The sequence below is a fragment of the Camelus ferus genome, chromosome 5 (assembly GCF_009834535.1).
Source record: "Camelus ferus isolate YT-003-E chromosome 5, BCGSAC_Cfer_1.0, whole genome shotgun sequence".
Lineage (NCBI taxonomy): Eukaryota > Metazoa > Chordata > Mammalia > Artiodactyla > Camelidae > Camelus > Camelus ferus.
Window position 1 is genome coordinate 45706544 of NC_045700.1, and position 21201 is coordinate 45727744.

Sequence of the window (21201 nt, forward strand, 5' to 3'; positions counted from 1 at the left end):
GATGACTAGTGGTCCTAAGGTTACAGTGTTATTATACTCACTGTACCGCCATTTGCTTTAAAATATTTCTAAATCTGTATTTTTGTAATTATCTCTAGATGATATGATCTGTATACATGAGAATATTGTGAATGTGTAGATTCATGCATCACAAATATGTGACAGTTCAATCAAAAATAATTTAAACTTATACTTGTAAATGTCATGATGAGAGTATCAATGAATGGTTTTTAATGTTTAATTCATAAGTATATGTTTTGATATTAATTTAGAAGAATATAGAGCAGATTTTAAAAAATAATCTCATTCTATTAGATTATGCACATTTAAACAATAAGCGGCTCAGGCAAAATAAGTCATTTTAATGTCATCTGTGATGGATTTTTCTTGACAGCTACTGTAAATTACAATTACACTGCTTCTCTCTGCACATGAAAGTAAGCATTGCAATAAATTATCTTTTATTTCAATCCATCATGTCTGCTTTTCAGAAACAGAAAACCTCAAATAAAAGTTCAGCACTATTGTAAGAAAAATACAGTAATTTGTGATCCTGTTTGAAACAAAAAAAGTGTACCACTCTTTTGGAAAACAGTTGTTGGCTTTCAAAAATATTACTAATTGTACTTAAACATTCTTTGTCATTAGAGGGAATCCTTGAGTCTGTGCATTCCTGCATTCAAAGACTACTGCTTTAAATAAAAACCTTGAAAGATTAAAGTAAAATTCCTAAATTTAGAAAATCAGGTGCCATTTGAGATCTTTTCATTAGAGATGTGACTATTTGGAAATCAGTCCTATTTATAGGATTCGTGTAAAAATTATAATAAAACTATTTCCATGTGCATTTTTATTCCTTTAGAAGAGTATGTACTTAAAAATAGTACTCCTCTGCCCTTTTTGGGAATGTATTCTCAGTCATAAAGTGTAGTTTAAATGTATTAAGAAAATTTATCTAGACAAAGCTTCAATTGAGGAAAACGGTTTCATGAAAGGGAATTTAAGAAAATGGTCACAAGATGAAATTCCTTAAGAGAGATTTCTCTTTCAAATATAAACTGAAACTGAAACATGAGCTATAATAATACCGTATGATTTTAAAGTAAGTTCGTAAACTGCTTTTATACACCTTCCTCCTCTCCCCTCCCATCCTCCTCAAATATTCCATTTGATTCCATTCAAATCATAAGTGTGCTCAGGCTCATCTAAGTGACGTGATATCATGGAGGATTTTTAGTTAGAGAAAATCAAAACAGAAGAGCTAATACCGGGAGCATTCTCTTCAGTAGATTTCAGCAAAAAGAAGGCAGATTTTCATCTGTGAAGTGTCCAGGGCAAGGGGATCCTTGTGCTCAGAAATGGGTCAGGGCCCTCGATGGTCAGTGTTGGGGAGTAACTGCACACCTCTTGGGCACCCCTACCCTTCCAGCTGTTTCCGTTTTCCCTAACACACCAGTCAAGCAAAGCACGCATGCTCCACCTGCCCGTGGCCACAGCTCGCGTGCCCAGGATGTGATTTCACGTTAGAGTGGAATTTGCTTCTCCAAATCTCTTAGATTGTCTCTACGAAGTTAGATTTAAAACCCTAGAATCAGGTAGATATCTCATGCTTTCATGTATTCCCAAATAGAGGAAATATGGTAGCTGATAGAATAGTAGAAGGGACGTGCTTTTAATTAGGAACATTAATGAGATTTTATTCCAATCAGTCTCAGGAGGTATGTGTTAAAAAGCTAACTACCAATCCAAAAGAAAAATTCCCTAAAAGCAGACACGAGTGTTTACTTAGTTCCTGGGAAATTTGTCCTGTTCTTTTCCTCTTCCCACATGACTGTGAAATCCTCTGACCTTTGCATCCATGACACATTCATTCTATGATCCTTCTATAACCAGAAGTTCCAGCAGGATCCAGGCAGTAAATTGTTGTAGAAGGCACTCAGATATCTTTAGCCACCTAGCAATTGCACAGCTTCTTTTATGAAGAGGAATGAGAGGTATAGGGGGGAGGGGAGGGACCCCAAGTGTTTTTTTCAGAATGGGCTTTCTTCCTCTCCACTCATCGGAAATTAAAATGAAGATAGCTATTGTAACCCACGTTTACGATATAGCTGTGATGCCTGCCAATCAGTCAGAGCCTTTTTAAAAAAATCTAGTTTTTTTTTAAAGAAAAGAGAATAAAAGAACAGTTTATAATAAATATTCTTAGAATTATTGAGGTTTGTTGGGACATACATAACATAATTTACTGGTTTAGGTAGAACCCATTTTTGTACCAAAAAAAGCTCAATCAGTGTGTCTTATTTAATAATCTCTCTTCCACCCTCCATCCACTGTCCATCCTATTTCCATTCCAAAATTGTGCAGTACAAAGAGAAACATCTTGAAAAAGTTGTTACACCTCCTATTCAAAGTACAGAGACACACAGAAGTAAGCATAACCATAAAGAACAACGTAAGAGATAAAAAACGTTGACTTCTCATTCCTCTCCTCAACACATGCATAGCTGACCTATTTCTGCACTGTTACATGGAAAGTAAATCTGAATGGGAAGCCACCCATCTGCTATTGATAGTGACATCCTGGCCTAAGTGAGGACATTTTACAGGTCTGGACATGAAAGTTAAAAATGTCTGGATAAAAGTATTGTCTAGATATTGACACGAATTTTCATAAAGATGCTGGCAAAACGCTTGAGTTTGTGTTAAACTAAACCGAAGGGCTGTTGGAAACTCTAGTTCAGGATGGAAGAACGTTGGTTTTGTTCAGAATGTAAACAGTGGTCCTGTATATCCCAATCCATTTTTATGATTCGGGTTAAGGCACTTTGCCCTTCATCCCCATGAAAATATAAATTGTTAATGGTATTATGTTCTTGACTTTTTGGTGCTCCCAGAAATAAATATGTTTACCTGATTTCAAAAACAACTTAACCTTATAGGTGAAGATTTTAGGGCTGGATTCTATGTGCCAGATTTTAGTTATATGGAATAGATGGAACCCAAAAGATGTGCATGTAGAAGTAACTGATGAAGCGTCAAGAATTAGAAATCGCAATACTAGCTTCTCTTAAGCATCATAGTGATTTTAAAAAACTTTCTGTGTGAATTTTGTTAATGGTGTATGTCTTGAGTAGAAATCCCAAATAATCACAAAGTTTTAGAGTGTTTCAAGAATATTGACAAGGCAGATGTGACCGTTGGGGTGAGTGTGTCTGTTTGTAAAATATATAACGTTCTGAAATAGACCATAATAAAGGAACTAGAGAAGTAGGAAGTCACATTTCAGATTTTTATTTTTTTTCTGTTTGGTTCCCAGATTGGTAGTGATTTGCACAGTCTTTTTGTGAAACTCCATACGAATCAGGCAGGTTTTTGTGATCTGCATTACCTGCACATGTATCTGTGTTATACTGATCTATATATGTGTGCGTGCACACTCATCATCTAAAAATGGCCTTGTTTGAATGCTGTACTAAAGTAAATGAAGCAAGGGGTGGAGGGAAGGTGTAGCTCAGGGGTAGAGTGTGTGCTTAGCATGCATGAGGTCCTGGGTTCAATTCCCAGTGCTGCCATTAAATAATAATGATAATAAAAAATAAATAAACCTAATTACCTCCCCCCACAAAAAAAACCCAAAACATAAAGTAAATGAAACAAACTACTGTTAGATACATACCTTTTTTCTTCATCTATCCAAAGGGAGTTGTTACAAGCAATGACAAAATTTTAAATTATTCCAGAATAATGAAAACAAATTATTACCATCTGACTCTAAATATAACTGATTTTTTTCTTTTTCAGATAATATTTTTAAAGTGACTTTGTTTTATCTATATATGCATTAAAAATTACCTAATTTAATTAAATATTTTGTTTGGTCACTTTTAAAGCCACATAACTCAGCAGAATGGTTTGCAAGTCTGTCCACATTTTGTGGGGCATGGGATAGGATCTTACTTTCATGGACATCCAGAAATTTGGCATCATGGTAAGAAAGTTAGTTTGGAGCTGTTTATTGAATGTTATCAGAATAAAGTAGTTTTGCTTCTGAATCTCTTACTGCAACTTTGAATCCACATTGTCATCCTTTTGTGTGCTGTGTGTAGGTGGGAAGGTGGCAGGGTGGGGGGGTCCTACTTAATCATAACCAGCACATTACTGTTACTGGATTAGAGCCCAGCAGTTTCAATCCCAAAATGAGGTTTATTTTGCTTTTTGTCTTCTCCTGAAGGGTGATGGCTGGAAGGCACAAGGGATATTTGTCTAGAAAAAGTTACTGAAAACAAAACACCACTGCATCAATGTCCCAGCAGCGTGCACATATGACTGTTTTCTGTTTTTCTTTTTCTACCCCTTTCTCTAACCGCTGACTGTTGTGGTTAAACTTCATTACATCCTGCACAGCGTTGACAGCTGATGTATTTAGCAGCATGTACTCTTTAGTGATTTCTAGACTATACCCACCCTGTGTTCCTTTCCCAGAATCTCCTGTTTTTCACTGCCTGGATTTGCACCCTACAGTGAGAAGGCAAGGGTGGGCCAGAAGGGGTAGGAGGGTTGGGGTTAGGGTAGGAAGCATTTCTATGGAGTGTCCCCTGGGGATGGAGTGGGGTGATGCGCACCTGGACAGGGACCAAAGGAAAGTTGGTCCTGGGGCCTTGACCTGTGTGCTTGGGGTGGGAGCAGCCCCTTGAGGAACTGTTAGCTGGAATCCATCCCCTGGAAGATCCCTGGAGACTCAGTAGGTCAGAACTCCCTTTAGGCCAAAGAATTCCACCTGAGGCAGCTTGTAAGAGGTCCAAGCTGGAGCAGAGAAAGGGCCTCTCAGGCATGTGCCTCATCCAGTGCCAGCACTTGGGAATATTTCAAGTCACCCCTGTTCTTGCCTCCTACTTCAACCTGCATTCCCCTGCATCAGTCCCCAGCATGTCTCTCTCTTTGGCTTGGGGGTGGAGGGCAAGTTCCTGCACCTAGCAAAGCCAGGAGACCTCGCAGCAGGTGTCCACAGGACAGTGGAGTGGGGGGAGTCCAACAGGTATCTCAAGCACCCAGGCTGCCCCTGCTCAGCCTTGGTGCCCCCTTCTTAGTGGCCTTGACCCCAAACTCAGAAATTGCAAAGGCTGAGGCCCAGTGCTTAACCATTAGGTGATAGCCACCACTCAGGATTCCAGAAACCTCCACCTATTCTTCTACCCTAAAATAAAAAATAAAATGACCACGTTTTTGAGCAGTCTGCCCCCTCTAATTCTGTTTCTTTCTGTCCTTCTCTCCATTTCCCATCCCCACTCCCCACACCCTTGTTTTGTTTTGTTTTTATTTTGTTTTACAGCAAATGACAGTGATCTACTCATGGAGGAGGGCATGGCGTTCACCATAGGTCAGTGCCCAGGCTCCTCTTCGGAGAGCAGTGGCTCCCCAGGCAGAAGCAGCGGTGCTGGCCTAGGCCAGGCAGTCCAGTGAAGGACTAATAAAGCCAATCAGCATAATGAAATAATTCAGATGCATAGTAAATCTGATTAAATAATATCCTCAAGCCCCATCTTCCTAAATCAGATACTTACCGACACATTTAGGAGACGGCAGCCGTCCAACCTCTAATTCTATTACCAGCATAATGTGGTGTTTGGCTTTTTGTTTTGTGTGTGTGTGTGTGTGTGTGTGTGTGTGTTTCATTAACACCCAGTAACTAGAGGCGATTATGTCCCTTGCTCCCTGTCAGCAAGTGGCATGTGCTCTCTGGTGGCTCATTCCTGGCTGGTCATGTGATTGGTGTCACCTCCAAATTCCAATCACCTAAGACCCCAAAGGCATCATATTTCTGACTGTGGGACTTAATGGAGAAGCAATTAGAGTGAAATAAGAAAATTATTATTTGCTGATTAATGAACATTTTGAGCATGTTTTTAAAATTCAAATATTTAAAAAAAAAACCTGACTGGTATTTATAAGAGGGACTGGCGTTTGGGTGGTTATTATCCACGGGGTCCTAATTAAGGCTTGATTAAAATGCCCTTTTTCTTCTAAAAAAAATACAAACTAGGCAACTTCATACATTTTTGAATGCCGTAGCGTTTCCTCTTCCTACTGTTCAGTTTGTAGAATACTATGTAAGCAACATCAATTATCAGCCCTTGCGAGATGACAACATGAACCCGTGGGGGGAAGCACTTGGAGGGAGGGGGGAGAACCTTCTTATTCTCTTTTTTGGTAATCAGCCGAAACAATGTTTGACAAGAATCTGATTAGATCATTGCAGTAAATATTTTCCCTCTTACAGAGCCAATTATAACCGAGGGATCCCCTGAATTTAAAGTGCTGGAGGACGCATGGACTGTGGTCTCCTTGGACAATCAAAGGTGTTTGCTTTCTGCCCGGTTGCTTTTAAGTCTTATGGGAAGGGAAGGGTCGTCCGACGACGCGGGCAAACCGCTGCTCCCCGCCCCGCCGGTGCTGGTGCGCGTGCTGACCGCTGCCGTGTGTGTTTCAGGTCCGCCCAGTTCGAGCACACAGTTCTCATCACGTCGTGGGGCGCAGAGATTCTGACCAAACTGCCCCACGAGGCCTGAGGAGCGTGCAGAAAAGGTCGCAGAGGCCGGCGCCTTTTTTTCCAAAATTGCTGAAATCCAGCTGGAGAACTTTTAGAAGAAACAGGCTAACGGCAGGTCCCTCAGTAACCTACCTAGCACCTAGTAGAGCCTTTGGAAAATGCGGCGGGGCTTGGGGACAGTTGGGAATTAAGATCTGAAGTCCGGATGGGGCCGTGCGCCTTCGGAGAGACGGATCCTGGAGCCGGGCTGGGCTCGGCTTCCCAACGCGGGAAACGCATCTTGAAAGGGAGTAGGAACGCCCTCATTTGGAAGACGAGGGATTCCTAGAAATGCATGGTTTTCTCTTTCCCTTGTCTTGACTCTGCCCGAGTAAAAGGATTTAACCTCTTAAAACCATTGTGTCTGGTGCTCCTTGTCTCTGACAGTTACTAGGTGGCAAGGGTAGGTGGGTTAATTTTTGAGTCTCTGAACTTTTAATGCGTGCGCAGAAATAAAACCGGAGCCTAGCTGGTAAGAAGTTTTTTAGAAGTCTCTTTTTTCCCCTCTGTGGATCCCACGCTGGCCGGCCCGAAGGCCTACTGCCCCCAGCCCTTCCGGTTATTTCCCCATTCATAGCTGCTTTGCAATGAAAAAATTAGCCCGCGAATGGAGATTTTAGTTACAAACATTCCCTTGCCTCTGGACCCTGGGCCTGGCCCTTCAGCATGGGGTTATCAATCTGAAAGCATGACTTTGCTGGTCCCCTGAGGCTCCTCCTTGCTGGCCCATAACTTGCCTTGACCTGTTATCCCAAAGGTTACTTTTGAGAGACCCTCCTCCCGCACCCCAAACATAGGAAACTAGACTGTTGCCCTAGGAGCTGGAGCATCGGCCCCACCCACCCGCCCAGATGTAAACAGTATCTGGCCCGTCTAGCCCCGAAACTGACCTCTCCCCGTACTGGCCCTCTTCAGACTCGCACTCCTGAGCTGGAGACCCAGAGCACCCCTGCAAGAAGGGGCACAGGAACTTTTGAGGGCAAGGGCCTAGTTAGTCCGGATTAGAGCTGGTGAGTCTAACCCTGCTTCAGCCAGCCAGCAGCTCCCCTGCTTCAGAAGTAGGAAGTCCAAGGGTCCACATTCTGTGTCTCCCAAGGTTCATTCCCAACCAGAGTATCATCCCTTCCCTTGCAGACTCTCCCCAGGACCTGTTCACACGTGGGCTCAGGGATGGAAAGGGGTTTTAGCAGACCACGTAGAAAAGTAGTCTCTCCCTGCTCAGGGTTTTAGGGTGTCCCGCCGGTCAGTGGTTGCACTAAGTCTTGTTTCTACTGGAGCGGGTTTTACAAAGCTGCCATCTGCTAAATATAGATTGGGCTCAGCTCCAGAGCACCAAGGAAATGTGGGCACCTGTCATTACCACAACAGGTAGCTTCTGTGATAGGACTGGAGAGACAGCTAGTCTATGCGATACTCAGAGTGGTGGGAAAGGTCACAGGAAACTGAGGCTAATGAGCACGCTTGGAATAGTGACTAGTTCAAGCTCTTCCCTGAACTTGGGATTCTCTTGGGAATCCTCCAACCCTTCCAGGTCCCTTTCTGTGTCCAGGGATGTAGAATTTGGACAGAGGTGACTCCAATTCTAGTGGATCTGAGAGCTGGAAAAGACAAGGGAAGGGTTGAAGATTTACAAGAAAAACTTAAGGGGTACTGGAGAGTTGGCCAAACAAAGGTCTGAAGACTGAGGTCTGCCCCAAAACAACACAGATTTTCTAGAGAGGAACAAGGGTCAGATGGTGTTGGGAGAGTTTTGCCAGAGAATGACTTCACTTCTCTCGTAGATCAGTCAGATTGCAACTCTTAGCCAGTATTTTAATCTACGGATCAGTTTACTATGAGACTGCCCCAAAATAATTTCATTAGGACCACAGAATTCTACCAACCACTGGGATTGCATGCTGCTTGTGCAGTAATTTTTTCCAAGATGGAGGTATTTATGGGACAGGTTTATAATCCCATTTATTAGAGTGAACAACCTAAAGTTAAATACCAAACATATATATGTATGTATTACTAGCACCAGCCAATAGCGACTCAGTAGGAAACAAACTTGTATTAGAACAAACTCTGTTTAACATGCTTTGAGGTTGAAATTAGGATGCAGGTTTTAAAATACTTTGTCCACCTCCCCCCCTCCAACCGTGCCAGCTAAACTGGCCCCAAACCTCACCCCAGGCTGCAGGGATTCCAGCCATGCGTGGCTCCTGCTACCACCACCAGGCGCCCGGTCCTGTAGTGTCTCCAACAAGTTCTACTTAGCATCCGGGGCTCTCAGGATAAATGGTAGATTTTTGTTTCCTCTCAGAGTTGGGACAGGCGAATATCTAAGCAAACCGGCGTTTCAGAATAGGTGTCGCCTTAGCGGTGGGGGTGGGAGGGGATCCACCCTGAGTTCTTAGAGTAAAGGTAAGATCACATATGGGGAAGCTAGTCAAGGCCGGGAATCTAGGTGCCCCAGAGCCCCGGCTCAGCCGTCCCTCCTGAGACATGCTTCTCTGGGGCTAAGAAATTATTCCGGAGTGTAGGCACTCCCTCGCCCAGGTAGAATTCATTTTTAAAATAAGCCAGGCTCTGAAACGGTTTCCCGTGAAGGTTCTTTGTTCCCTGGAGCCAGCCCCGTCCCCTGCGCTGCGAAAGACCTGGATCCCCCTCCAGATGTGGACGGCAGAGAGCCCTGGAGACTATCGCGACCTGAGCCGCCTCTCTCCCCTTCCCCCCACCCTGCAGTTCTCTAGAATAAACTGGCTCTGGGCGGTCCAGCCGTCGGGTTTCCTCACGCGCTGTCCTGAGCACCCAGAATCGCCAGACTTGCTTCCTTCTGCCCCAATCCCGACCCCGCGCCAGCCGCGGCGATCACTTACGTGGGCAGGGCCCGCGAGGCGCGCGTGGGAGACCAGGGGCCCAGGAGGCATCCGCTGCTGTGCAGGGTGCACCGCACCGCACTCCACACCCCAAAACAGGCGCTAAGAAGGAGCAATTAAAACCGCAAGTGTAACACGGAAAACGAGAGGAGTGGAGCGGCTCCGGGAGTTGTCTGGTGGCGGAGTCATTAGCTGGTTGTTGCTACAAAGCCTCACGGTGTGGTTCAGTGATTAAGGGGCGGGGGGGGGGGGGTAAGAAAGAAAAATCTTTTTAAACGTTGGCAAACCCATTATTGGCCTGGAGAATTTGTTGTTTTGTTTTTCTTTTTGTTCCAACCACGCTGCCTGAAATATTTTTACCCCCAACATCGCACCCTTAACCCAAAGGAGAGGAATTTCGCAGGCAGCAGCTGCTGCTACAGAAGTTAAAAAAGAGAAGCCCCTTCCACTAATATCTGTAACGACAGCACCGATGTACTTTGTTTTGAATGTTCATTTTTACTGGTGTTCCCTCTGCCAAAATGTGCTTGATTACAGAGGTCTGTCCTGTGATCATTGCGCACTCTAGACAGGGGAAGGTGCATCGGCGAAGGTTCAGCTCAGGCCAGATCAAATCCCGGGCTGTTTAAAGCTGAAAGGCTGCATGTTGCTATTAGTGTTAAATATATGGCTAATTATGCGTATGAAAATTAAACATCAGTGTTATGCTAATGGGGCGCCTTCAGCTGCGGATCCGAGCACTTGAGACTACCATTTAATCAAATGAATCAGTAACTAATACATCTGCACGTGTGAACTTTCACAAGATCATTTCCCCGTTCCCGTCACACCGTTAAATTATGAAAGAAATAATTATCAACACTTTCTAATTACCTAACAAAGTAATTTGGGATTCACCGTGGGACTGGCGGGATGGGGAACCAAAAGCCCCTCGCAGCCAGCGTGGTGCGCGCCACACCTCATAGGGGTGGCTGTGCGGTTGTGGCTGCGGGGGGCTTTTGTGGGCTTTTCTGTACCTAGAGCGCCAGAAGATAGAAGGCGCCGTAGCAGCTTCTTCCTTCACCAGCTCTGCCCGCAGCCCCAGGGACGGCCCGCTTTGACCCCTGGAGATGAGGAGGATCCTGGGCGACAATGAGAGACGTGTCTACACAGAGATGCGAGATGCTACCACTGGCCTGGTTTTGCCGAGAGTTTAGGTGTCCCCCAGGACTCCTACACCTGGGCTACTCTCCCGAGACCCTAGGATGCTGGAAAATGACCATGAGGCATCCTCAGCTCAAGCAGAACTGGGCCTGCCAGCTCCTAGGCTCCACTTTTCGCCGCGCCCTTGGGGCGAGTGAGCCGGGGCGCTGGGCCCCTGGGGAGTGGAGAGGGGAGGGGAAGGCGGAGGAAGATTGGGAGGGAAAGAGGGGGTGTGTGTTCAGGGGAGAGGGGCGGTGCGGCCGCCTTTCCTGGGAGGAGAAGCGCAGGTTCCTGGCTCTCCGCGCGCACTGCTTTAATCAGACCGGTGCAGCCTCGAGCTGGAGTGGCCAGCTTGGCCTGTAGCAATGCGAGAGGGCCCCAGGGAGCGGCGGCGGCGGCGCGGCGGCCGAGTGAGTGAGTTCTCCCGAAGGGCCCCAAACCCGCCCCCAGGGATGTGGAAGAGCGGACCCAGGCCCGGGAGGCTTCGTCAGGAGAGCGCTGCGCTAGGCACAAGACTCGGGAGGACAGCGCTCTGTTGACCGCCTCTGGCGCCCCCTCAGTGCGCGACTCCGCGCTCTGGAAGCCGAGGCCAGGCTGCAGAGACGCCCTAGCTCAGCGCCAGACCGGGTGACGGCGTCTGGAAGAGGTGCCCTGGTCCCCAGTGTCGGGGGCGGGAGGAGGGTGGGGACAGTAGGAGGGGGGTGCGGCGGCGCTGAGACGCTGGTTGGTTTCTGGAAGTAAGGCGCGCCGGGGAGGCGGGAGGCTGAAGAGCCGCGGGCCGCGAAGGTCCCGGCGCGGGAGCCGCAGCCCATTGTGCGCCCCACGCGGCGCGCTCTGTTGCAGAGGAGCCCTGGCCGGGAAGTGTGGACGCGTCTCTCCCGAGGCCGGGCTGCCTTGCCTGCTCTAGTCCAGCGGAGCCGGAGCGCCTCGGACCAATCCCCGGTGATTATGCAAGACAGCGGACCAATCAGCTCCGCCAGCTCATGAATATTTATGACCTTGGCTGAGTCAAAGCTCTGAAGCGAGTTTGGGGAGCTCGGCAGCATCATGCTTAGACTTTTCAAAGAGACAAACTCCATTTCCTTATGAATGGAAAGTGAAAACCCCTGTTCCGCTTAAATTGGGTTCCTTCCTGTCCTGAGAAACACAGAGACCCCCAAAAGGGAAGCAGAGGAGAGAGAGACCCACACCCAGACCCCGCGAGAAGAGATGACCATGACCACCATGCCAGAAAGTCTCAACAGCCCCGTGTCGGGCAAGGCGGTGTTTATGGAGTTTGGGCCGCCCAACCAGCAAATGTCTCCTTCTCCCATGTCCCATGGGCACTACTCCATGCACTGTTTACACTCGGCGGGCCATTCGCAGCCCGACGGCGCCTACAGCTCGGCCTCGTCCTTCTCCCGACCGCTGGGCTACCCATACGTCAACTCGGTCAGCAGCCACGCATCCAGCCCCTACATCAGTTCGGTGCAGTCCTACCCGGGCAGCGCCAGCCTCGCCCAGAGCCGCCTGGAGGACCCAGGTATGTGCGCCTGCCAGGGAGAAGAAGAGGTACAAGGGAGGGAGGGGGACAGAGAGAGAGCAAAAGGAGGGAGAGGAGAGGAGGAGAGATAGGTAGGATGGGGGTGGGGAGGGCGCCGTAGCAGTGGAGGGAGGTTTCGGGTATCAATCTACGCATCCTTGTCATAGCAAAGAAAAAAAAATCCACCCAACTTGCAACTATCTAGCAAAGGATAAATCCAAGAGCGTCCCCTGGCACTGGCTGGGCCTCTGGGCGGCTCCGTGCACCGAGTACACAATACCCTGCTGGAAAACAGAAACCCCCATGTGCACATATTAGTCTCGGTAATTATTTATTGCGTAGCGCTATAAACAATGTTTGCAATTAAGGGTAATTAAACCTCAACTACCGCCTGCAAAAATAGCAAACTTTCCCTGCTAAGGCAGGAACTGCGCTCTTGGGAACTGCCCCAGTCCGCCTGCAGCGGCCAGGGTCGGGCCATCGGACTTGACGGGACCCTCCCCTGACTTTCAGAGTTTCTCGAACGTTCTCTCTCCTGGCGCTGCCTTCGCCACCCCTCTATAGTCGCTTGCTTTCGCCTCCCCGCACTAAAAGCGGTCTCTTGCATTTATAACGTCTCCTACTTCTGCTGTCCCTCCAGGGGCTGACTCTGAGAAGAGCACGGTGGTGGAAGGCGGCGAAGTGCGCTTCAATGGCAAGGGGAAAAAGATCCGCAAACCCAGGACGATTTATTCCAGTTTGCAGTTGCAGGCTTTGAACCGGAGGTTCCAGCAAACTCAGTACCTAGCTCTGCCCGAGAGGGCGGAGCTCGCAGCCTCCTTGGGACTCACGCAGACGCAGGTACCTCGCCGCTGCCCCACCGTGGCGTCACGCACGCTTCCCCGCGGCCCACCTGCGCCCGGAGCTTCTTGCTCTCTGGGCCTCAGGGGTCAGAGTGTGTGTGTGTGGGTGTGTGTGTCGGGGGGGGGGGGTGTCCGCGCGCGCGCGCGCCCTAGTTCTGTCTGCACTCTGTACTCGGCGCTGCCAGCCGCCCGGCCCTCAGTCCCTGACAATCTGATTAGGGCTCAGGAAGGATTTCCCTTGACGTTTTGTTTAGGGACTCTGAGGTCACACGTGCCCGAACAACTGGAACAATAGACTTGGGGATTAATCCTTTCTTTGCCTTTAAAGTGTGTGGCTAATCACTCGGGGCCTGGGCCCGAGGCTCTGTCTCCCTCCTCCTCCTCCTCCTCTTCACCAGGTTGGGGTCGGGGTGGGGGCGCTTTCCTCCGTCCTCTCATCTCCCAAGTCCCAGACCCTGGAGGAGAAACGGAATCTTCCTTCCCTGGTTCCTCTAAGATTCCGGGGACCCCCTTGGGCGTTCTGATCACGACTGGCGCGGGTTGTCAACGTCTGGGACGGGATTTGGAGCAGTTGCGAGAACAAACGGACGCAAAGGAAAGGCTGATTTACGTCCAAAAGTTTAACAAAACCCTGTGGCCTCCTCAGTCAGCCCGCAACTCACTCAAAGGCAGAAATGATGGCGCGAAGAGAAGGCGGGTCGCATTGCAAATAAATGTTTTCCACGTCCTTTCACACTCGATTCTTTTATTGATGCTCAGATTAAGATTAAAGGCTCGATGCTATGCAGGCTCTGCGTCTTCCCCCGACGATTGCCGGGCTCGGACTGAGTCCTAGGCAGGCAAACGCCTGGATCCCTGCTCACCGCTCACCACCACGCCCCCTGTCTCTCTGAGAGCTGGCCCCGCCGGTCACCGGCGGCCGACGGTGGGGCCACCCAGCATTTGGTTCTTATGGGGGAGGGGACTGGTACTGCTTCTTCAGCAGGGAGCTTGTAGGGTCACGCTGGGTAGGGGGCCGGGGGTTATCCTCACTCGCTGTCCCACTGCTCAGTCATCTCCCCATAACCAACGCGTAGGCACAATGGACCTAGACCGAGTCACGTTATTGTCCGCTCTTACAGGTCAAGATCTGGTTCCAGAACAAGCGCTCCAAGTTCAAGAAGCTGATGAAGCAGGGCGGGGCGGCTCTGGAGGGTAGCGCGCTGGCCAACGGCCGGGCGCTGTCTGCCGGCTCTCCGCCAGTACCGCCCGGCTGGAACCCCAACTCCTCCTCTGGGAAGGGCTCGGGCAGCAGCGCGGGTTCCTACATCCCCAGCTACACGTCGTGGTACCCCTCGGCGCACCAAGAAGCTATGCAGCAACCCCAGCTAATGTGAGGTTGCCCGCCTGCACCCGCCCGCCTCCTTTCCGTCTCCCCCGGCCCGGGCCCCTCCCGCTTCCCGGTCCATCCACCCCGTCCGCGTGCCCTGGGTCCAGAGGAGAAGGGCCCAGAGGGAAAGAAGGAACAGTGAAGGCAGGACGCCCGCCGCCTCCTCGGAGACCCGCACGGTCTGGCCCGGCGATTCTCCTGGCGCCCACGCCCTTGTCCCAGCCAAGGCCTCGGCCGCCCGGTAACAGCAGAGAGCGGCCTGGGAGCGCAGGCATAGCAGCCCGAGACAGCCCGAGTGGCAGCGAGAGCCCGCCCGACCCGATCACCGACCCTCGGCTGTATGGGACTATCAGGAGAAAAAAAAAAAACAAAAAACACACAATGTAGAAAAAGCAAAAGCTCGTTTGTGTCCTGTCCGTCTCTTGTCTCCTTTCACTCCGTATCTGTGCGCTGACGAAGTCGAGGTCCTCGTCCATCCGCTGTCCTCGTTGTTCGGCCTCTGAAAAAAGTCACCAAGTCGGAGGAGGCTTGGGCCGCGGCGCCACCAGTTTCCGGATACTGGAACGTTTTGTCCTTTTGGACCTTTTCCTGGGCCTGCCTAACCATCTGTGTGGCTCTTTCGGGGATGGAGGGAAATTGGAGGGAGGGGGTTTTATTTATTGAGAAATGGACTTCGACAGAGGCTGAATGTTCGGCCTATTCGCAGTTCTGTGGGGCGCGAGGAGCACAGGGTCCGAACGTACCCATTACTTTAAACGCAACCGGAAAAACGAAAAAGGAGGATCTGGTGATTTTTAACTTATACAGTAACTTTTGTACTTTGCTAGTGTGGAGAGGTTGGAGCCGAATGATTTGCATTTTTTACATGTCCCGTATTCTTTTAAAAAGAAAAAAGAGAAAAATGAAGCCAATACAATGTTCTCATCTTGGGAAGAAAGCTCGATTGCTTTGTCTGGGCAAGAAGGAAAACCCTAATTCTTTCCTTGTGGGGACAGAGGACCGATGGACAGCGGAGAGAAAACAGGCAGGCATGGGCCAGTTCCCTAAATGCTAGTGGGCTTTAAAGTAAGACAAAAGCAGCTTTACAACAATCCCCAGAGGCTCAACCACAGAATAATGCCAGTCACCACTCTGAACGCACAGTCTCCAGTGCAGGATCTAATTGCTGTACATATTATTATTGTTCTTGTTAATTATTATTGTTATTGTTATTATTATTGTTCTGTAAACATGTTGCACAAGCTTAGCTTTTTTCCGTTCTGTTGTGTGTGGCTGTAAACCCTGATGCTTTGTGAAATGAGAATCTCGACATTTTACTTGTGAAATCTGGGAAATGTGATCAATTGAAATCAACCTGTGTTTTGTGTTCTCTATGTCAAAGTTTAGTTTTATATTGAGAATGTTAACTTATTGCTTTGTATCTTGGGGAGGGGAAAGAACTTTGTAAATAAGTTATAAAGTTTCTTTGAGACAGTAAAATTATGGTTTTGAGAAAGATTTGTTGTCTGATGTGCTGTGTTAGGGGCTGCTGGGGTCTGGTCCATTGGGCCCCCACTTCTGAGGACAACGACGGATAAGGCAGAGGGAGCAACTCCTGGTTCCAGACATACCAGGATAGCAGTGGAGGCCTGCGAAGCCCCTGCTGGGGCCGTTCTTCTTGCTTAACTCCTGCCCCCCCCCAAAAGGGTCTGATCCCTGCCTGGCCTAGAAGGTGGTGGCAAGGGTCCCTGGGAGGGGGAATCAGGAACAGGTTTGGCCTGGCAGAGCCAGGGCTCGGGAACTAAAGGGCCTGTGAAGGCCATCTAAGACGAGATGAAAGCTGAGTTCACAAACAGCCTCCCTGTGAGATGTGAGTGCCCCCAGAGCCCAGGCACCTTGCGGAAGGCCTGGAAGCCTGGAAGCGGAGACACCCCGCTTTGCCCCTTGCCTCCTCCGGGATCTGGCCTTCCGCCTTTTGCTTGCCCGCAGGGCCCTGGATCCCGACGCGGAAAAGACAAGGCCAGACGCCGGAAAGGGGCCGGAAGGACACGTCTGTCAGGCTATTCTCCAATCAATCAGTAAGCTCCGAGGGACAGTCCCAAGGCGAAGGCACCCTCCACAGCCACTTCCACCCACCCGGGCCCATCCATAAGAAGAGACCCATTCCGGCCTAATAACCCCGGGCTTTTCTCTGCGACTTGGAGCAGGGGAGATGCCAAGGGAGGGGCAGGTGAGCTCCACTGACTCCTGGGAACCTGAGAGCTTGTCAAGTCAAGCCCCCACCTCCTTCCCAGCCGGAAAGTCCTAAGACTAGGCCATTAAGGGGCCCCTCCAATGGACTGTTCTGATCAGTTCGCTCCAGAAGAACTTGGGCTCTGAGCCGCTGGTATCAACCTGACTTCCTCCGCCTGCGCCTCAGCCCAACCTCAACGCAGACCCCGCAGCAGAGCTGAAGGAACTTAAGAAAGCTGTGGGCCCCGACGGGCTGCTTTGAGCGACTCCCGCTTCACTCGAACTCGCCTTCCGACACTACTTCCCTCGGGGACTGGCCCTCCGCTTTGGGGGGCCCTTTGCAGCGCGCGGTGGGGAGCAGAGCAGAGAAGGCAGTGATCTGTGTTGTGACAAGCACCCATTTTTCAATTGGTGCTGGTGAAAGATCAGATGCGCCAGGCTTTTGCGACGCCCTTTAGGAAGGGGAGGGGAAGTAAGGGCGGGGGTGGAGAATGACGGAGGGAGCAGAGGAGTTAGTGAGGGATGGAGCCAGGGTCCTCGAGGTCCCTTCTGGGTCTGAGATTGGGGCTTTTCCTCTCCTATAGGCCTCCGAAACCTGGACCGCTAATGGGGAAGATTAGACCTCAGAGACAAGGATGCCGGTGGGAAGAGGGGTGTCAAAGCTGAAAGAGGAAACTGATTCCCCGGGCTGCACTCTGGCGCGGGAGCAGGGACCTTCCTGGATTTGGTTTCCCCTGCGACATGTGACTTTGCTCGCGGGAAAATTTCTTTCACACATCCGACTCGGTGCCCCAGACGGCAGACAGGGCCCAATGCCTGAAGCCACAGGCAAACTCTGTTTGGTCAAGCGGATTTTAATGCTTTGAGATATTAGCTTATACTAATTTAATAATCTCTTGCTAACAGTTCAAATAGAGAAATTATTAGTTTTAGCTCAACGAAGGCGGTCTTTAGTTAGGCTCTATTATAATTATAAGCAGTTGTGCTTTTAAAAAATGTTAATCTCAGTATAGGCCTAATTAATGCTAACTTGTTACTGACAAGTAGTTCATCAAATATCTGATTCAAAGATTTTCATAATGAGTATATTAATTAAACTATGAATAATCTAAAGGTGGTTATATTTAAACAATACCTCATTATAATGATAAAATACTGATTTCGAATATTATGTCTTAACAATTGTCACTTAGAAAACACAACCTTTCCTTATGTATGAGTCTGTAATGGCAAAATGCAATTTTGGGATTTTTTTTCCCTTGTTCAAAAAATGTGAACCTCATTTTAAAACACTTCTGAAATAGGTTACACACAGCTTAATGATTATCAAAATGACTCTTTTCTGCAAAAAAAGACCCCAAAGTGCGCGTACAGCTGCAAACCCAAGAGGGTCAGCATCATTTCACTGTATTCTCTTCTTGATTACAAGCCGGGCCCATCAAACACAACATAATTACAGTAATTTCAGGTTTATTTATTCTAATGCAGTTTCCCCATCTCTCTGGTAATTATGAGCAATTTTTTCGCCCAGGGAATCTTTTTGCATTAACAAAAGAGATAACGCACTGAAAGCCAAATTTGCTGTGCATTGAGAAAAGGGAAAAAAAAAAAAATCAAATAGGTGCGAGCTGCCATCTCTGCAATTCTCTGGTACCGGAGCCGGCAAATTGCTTGCAGGTGTATGGAGCAAGCTTGTCAATGGCCGGGCCTCCAAATTAGCAAATGCACAGCGTCGAAGTAATGAAGACAGACTTAGCAAAATTGCCAAACAACAGATACCTCTTTAATATCTTCTCTCACACACTCGTTCTAAAAGGGGTAAGGGTAGGAGTGGAGGGGCCGAAGCAACAGTTCCCAGCCTCCTCACTGGTCTTGGGTTTCATAAGCCTGGGACCCAGTAGTCCTGCATGTAGTGGTCTAATTGTGGAAGAACTCAGCTCCTAAATCTAGGCAATATTTTAATTTATTTAAAAAAATTGGGGGGATAACTAGGTTCATTTATTTATGTAATGGAGGTACTGGAGATTGAACCCAGGACCTCGTGCATGTTAAGCACTCACTCCACCACTGAGTTATACCCTCCCTCCCCAGAAAATATTTTAAAATATAAAATTGAACACATGTTTATAGTTTACAACTTTCCTTCATTGATTATGTTTTATTTATATTTTTTCTTTTTGAGGTTTGCACTAGGCTGGGTCAGATGGCTCTCTAGCCTTCCCTACCCCAATTTTAAAAGCCACAAAAAGTTTTAGAATTCCCCCTACCTATATGCACAGAAGTATGAAATTATTCTTACAATCATTTGATGTAGAAATTAATCTCTCCCCTTGAAGAAATTGTCAATTTCTGTCACCTAAGGAAATGTAGTTCTGGGTGCTGGATGTAGAACCTGAGATACTTGATCTCAAGAAAAAGTGGGAAGAAAGAAGCAATCCAGGCCCCCACCTATATATATATATTTTTATCCTGCTACCCGTGTCTTTCATCCTGTATCTTTTTAAAATACCTATTTCAAAATTCTCTAGTTTTTGTCATCCCACCGCCTGGGTTAAACATCATGAAACCAAAGGCTAAAATGAACTTTTCTGCTTCTCATCTCTCATGGCCATAGGAACCTCCATCATATGCAATACAGAAGGTAAGGGTCTCTCCCTCCCATGACTCCCATGACCCTCCTTCCGTCCCCAGATCCACAACAAGCCCCGATTCAGTGTAGACAGGCAAACGGCTCTAAAGGGTGCCTTCCCCAGGCTCAAGAAACTGTCACCCCCACCCACTCTATTCCTACCCCCGCCCTCATCCCCCAACCTTCAGGGATTAACACTTCCTGAAACATCAAGTGTTTTTATAAAAAGGAAAAAAAAAATAATCCTGACATCGCTGACAAGAAGTTTTGATGGAAGAATTAGCTGGTGCATACATAATCACTCCCCCACCCTCCTACTCCCGGAGCGGGAGCCGCCGCGGCGGGCGCAGCAGCCTTCCAACCCTCTGAAAAATGAAACCGATTTCCACCCTTACCTTCTTCAGTGTCAATTTCAGATAATCTGGACACAATCTTTGCTACATGAAATCAAAAGGGTCGAAGGCGGCTTTTGGCTGGGAGACTGACAGGAAAGAAAAGGAAAAAAAAGAAAAAAAAAAAAAAAGGAAAAAAGGAAAAATAGGAAATACAAAACCGACCAAACCAGAGCAAAACAAAATCGGAAAGCCAAAAAGAATCCCCTAGTCCCATCCTCCTATCCTGAGAGCAAAGAGTGGAGAGAGGTCCCCAGGACCAGGCGCCTCCGAGCGCCGCAGGCTTTTTGCAGCGCTGCGCTTGCAGAATAGGACTGAAAATTTCGGCTATATAGCCTCTGTCTTTATAGCTGATGAAAAAAATTGCAGATTATTAGCATAAATGTTTACTCTTCATTACGCTGATGACATTGTGCACTCGAGATCTTGGTAATCTTTGGGAAAATTATGAGTAATTTTTAAAAATTTTAAAGCAGCAGCAGTTACCATGCAATTCAGGCTAATTCTGCGTAGGCTCCGAACGGATATAATTATCGAGGAGTCAAGATGTTATGCTAAAAACTATGCATTGATATTCCCATTTATTATGTACATACAACTTTGACAATGTTGATGCTTGAAATAGCAGGAAATTGTCTTGCGCAAAAATTACAGTCCATATTAGGACATCTGAAATTGCGAAGAATTATATAGTAATTGCAGGCTTTCAGATGGGAGAGCCAGAATGCTCAAACTAGTGCAAATGTGGATAAAATTACAGATCAGAGCAAAAATTAGGGGAAAAGGGGGTCTGGGATTTTTCAGGTTGGCTATAGGATTCCGGAAGTGTCTAATGCCACATGATTGCTGCAGCTTTAGGGGATACATTCATGCTTCAAATAGCGCCTTGGCCAGGGTGGCTTTAATTGAATTTCTTGGGCTTTTTCTTTTAATAGGGGCAAATGAGAAAATTGGCCACCCAAGGCAAATTTTCACTGTTCTCCCCTGAACATGTTGGGAAGAGAATCCCTTCTCCCGCGGGCCTGCTGGCCCCAACTTAGCTGCCCAGGAGGCCCTGGGCCCCGACCCGAAATGTGGCAGCTGAGCAAGAAAGTGCCTGAGCCGGATCCATCCCTCCTCTTGACACCTCTGCTTTTCCTTTCCTTCTCCCCTTCTCTTTCCTTCAGCCCCTTTCTCAGATTCTTGCAAACCCTTCCAAAGTGCAGCGGTGTAGAGCCCTGGAGTCCACAGGCTGGGTCCCAGGGACGGGAGGTAGGGTGCGGGGGTGGCTGGCTGATTGAGGAGTTGGTGTGAGGCGGTCATCACCCCAAGGCAAAGTGCCGCCCAGTGTCGGCAAATGGGAGCCTGCTCTTTTGGAGGCTTTGGGACGCCGAGGGTAGGAGCTGAGGGTCCTTGGGGCCCACTCCGCGACCTCCTAGGCTCTTCTTTGATTTCCACCACCAGAGACACTGCCCCCCAGAAACACTCATTCGCCACTGGGGCGGCGTTTCTCTCGGGCACTGAGACAGCCTGCGACTTTAAGAAGCCAAGACCGGGCCGCAGAAGGATGGGGCGGGGCGGGGACTGCCCCAGAGTGGGGGCTCCGGACGGTTCCCGGCGGGAGATGC

General features: G+C 48.3%; 2 protein-coding genes across 3 annotated transcripts in view; both read left to right on the forward strand.

Annotated features, from left to right (window-relative positions):
• METAP1D (methionyl aminopeptidase type 1D, mitochondrial) overlaps nt 1–6941 on the forward strand; it is an 83140-nt gene extending 76199 nt beyond the window's left edge. The window contains 4 exon segments of the mRNA XM_032479689.1: nt 3891–3988; nt 5330–5377; nt 6278–6356; nt 6488–6941. Coding sequence (XP_032335580.1) covers nt 3891–3988; nt 5330–5377; nt 6278–6356; nt 6488–6566 — 304 coding nt within the window. The 3' untranslated portion in view covers nt 6567–6941.
• A 4188-nt stretch (nt 6942–11129) lies between these two features.
• On the forward strand, nt 11130–15383 carry DLX1 (distal-less homeobox 1). 2 transcript variants are annotated; one of them, XM_006189310.3, is made up of 3 exons: nt 11293–12151; nt 12792–12991; nt 14115–15383. In XM_006189310.3, the coding sequence occupies exons 1-3, from the start codon at nt 11839–11841 to the stop codon at nt 14367–14369; spliced, it is 768 nt and encodes a 255-aa protein (XP_006189372.1). In that variant the 5' UTR covers nt 11293–11838; the 3' UTR covers nt 14370–15383. The 2 variants fall into 2 exon arrangements, with proteins under 2 accessions (XP_006189373.1, XP_006189372.1); XM_006189311.3 differs by lacking the exon at nt 12792–12991 and having other exon boundaries at nt 11130–12151; nt 14115–14191.
• The last annotated feature ends 5818 nt before the right edge of the window (nt 15384–21201 follow it).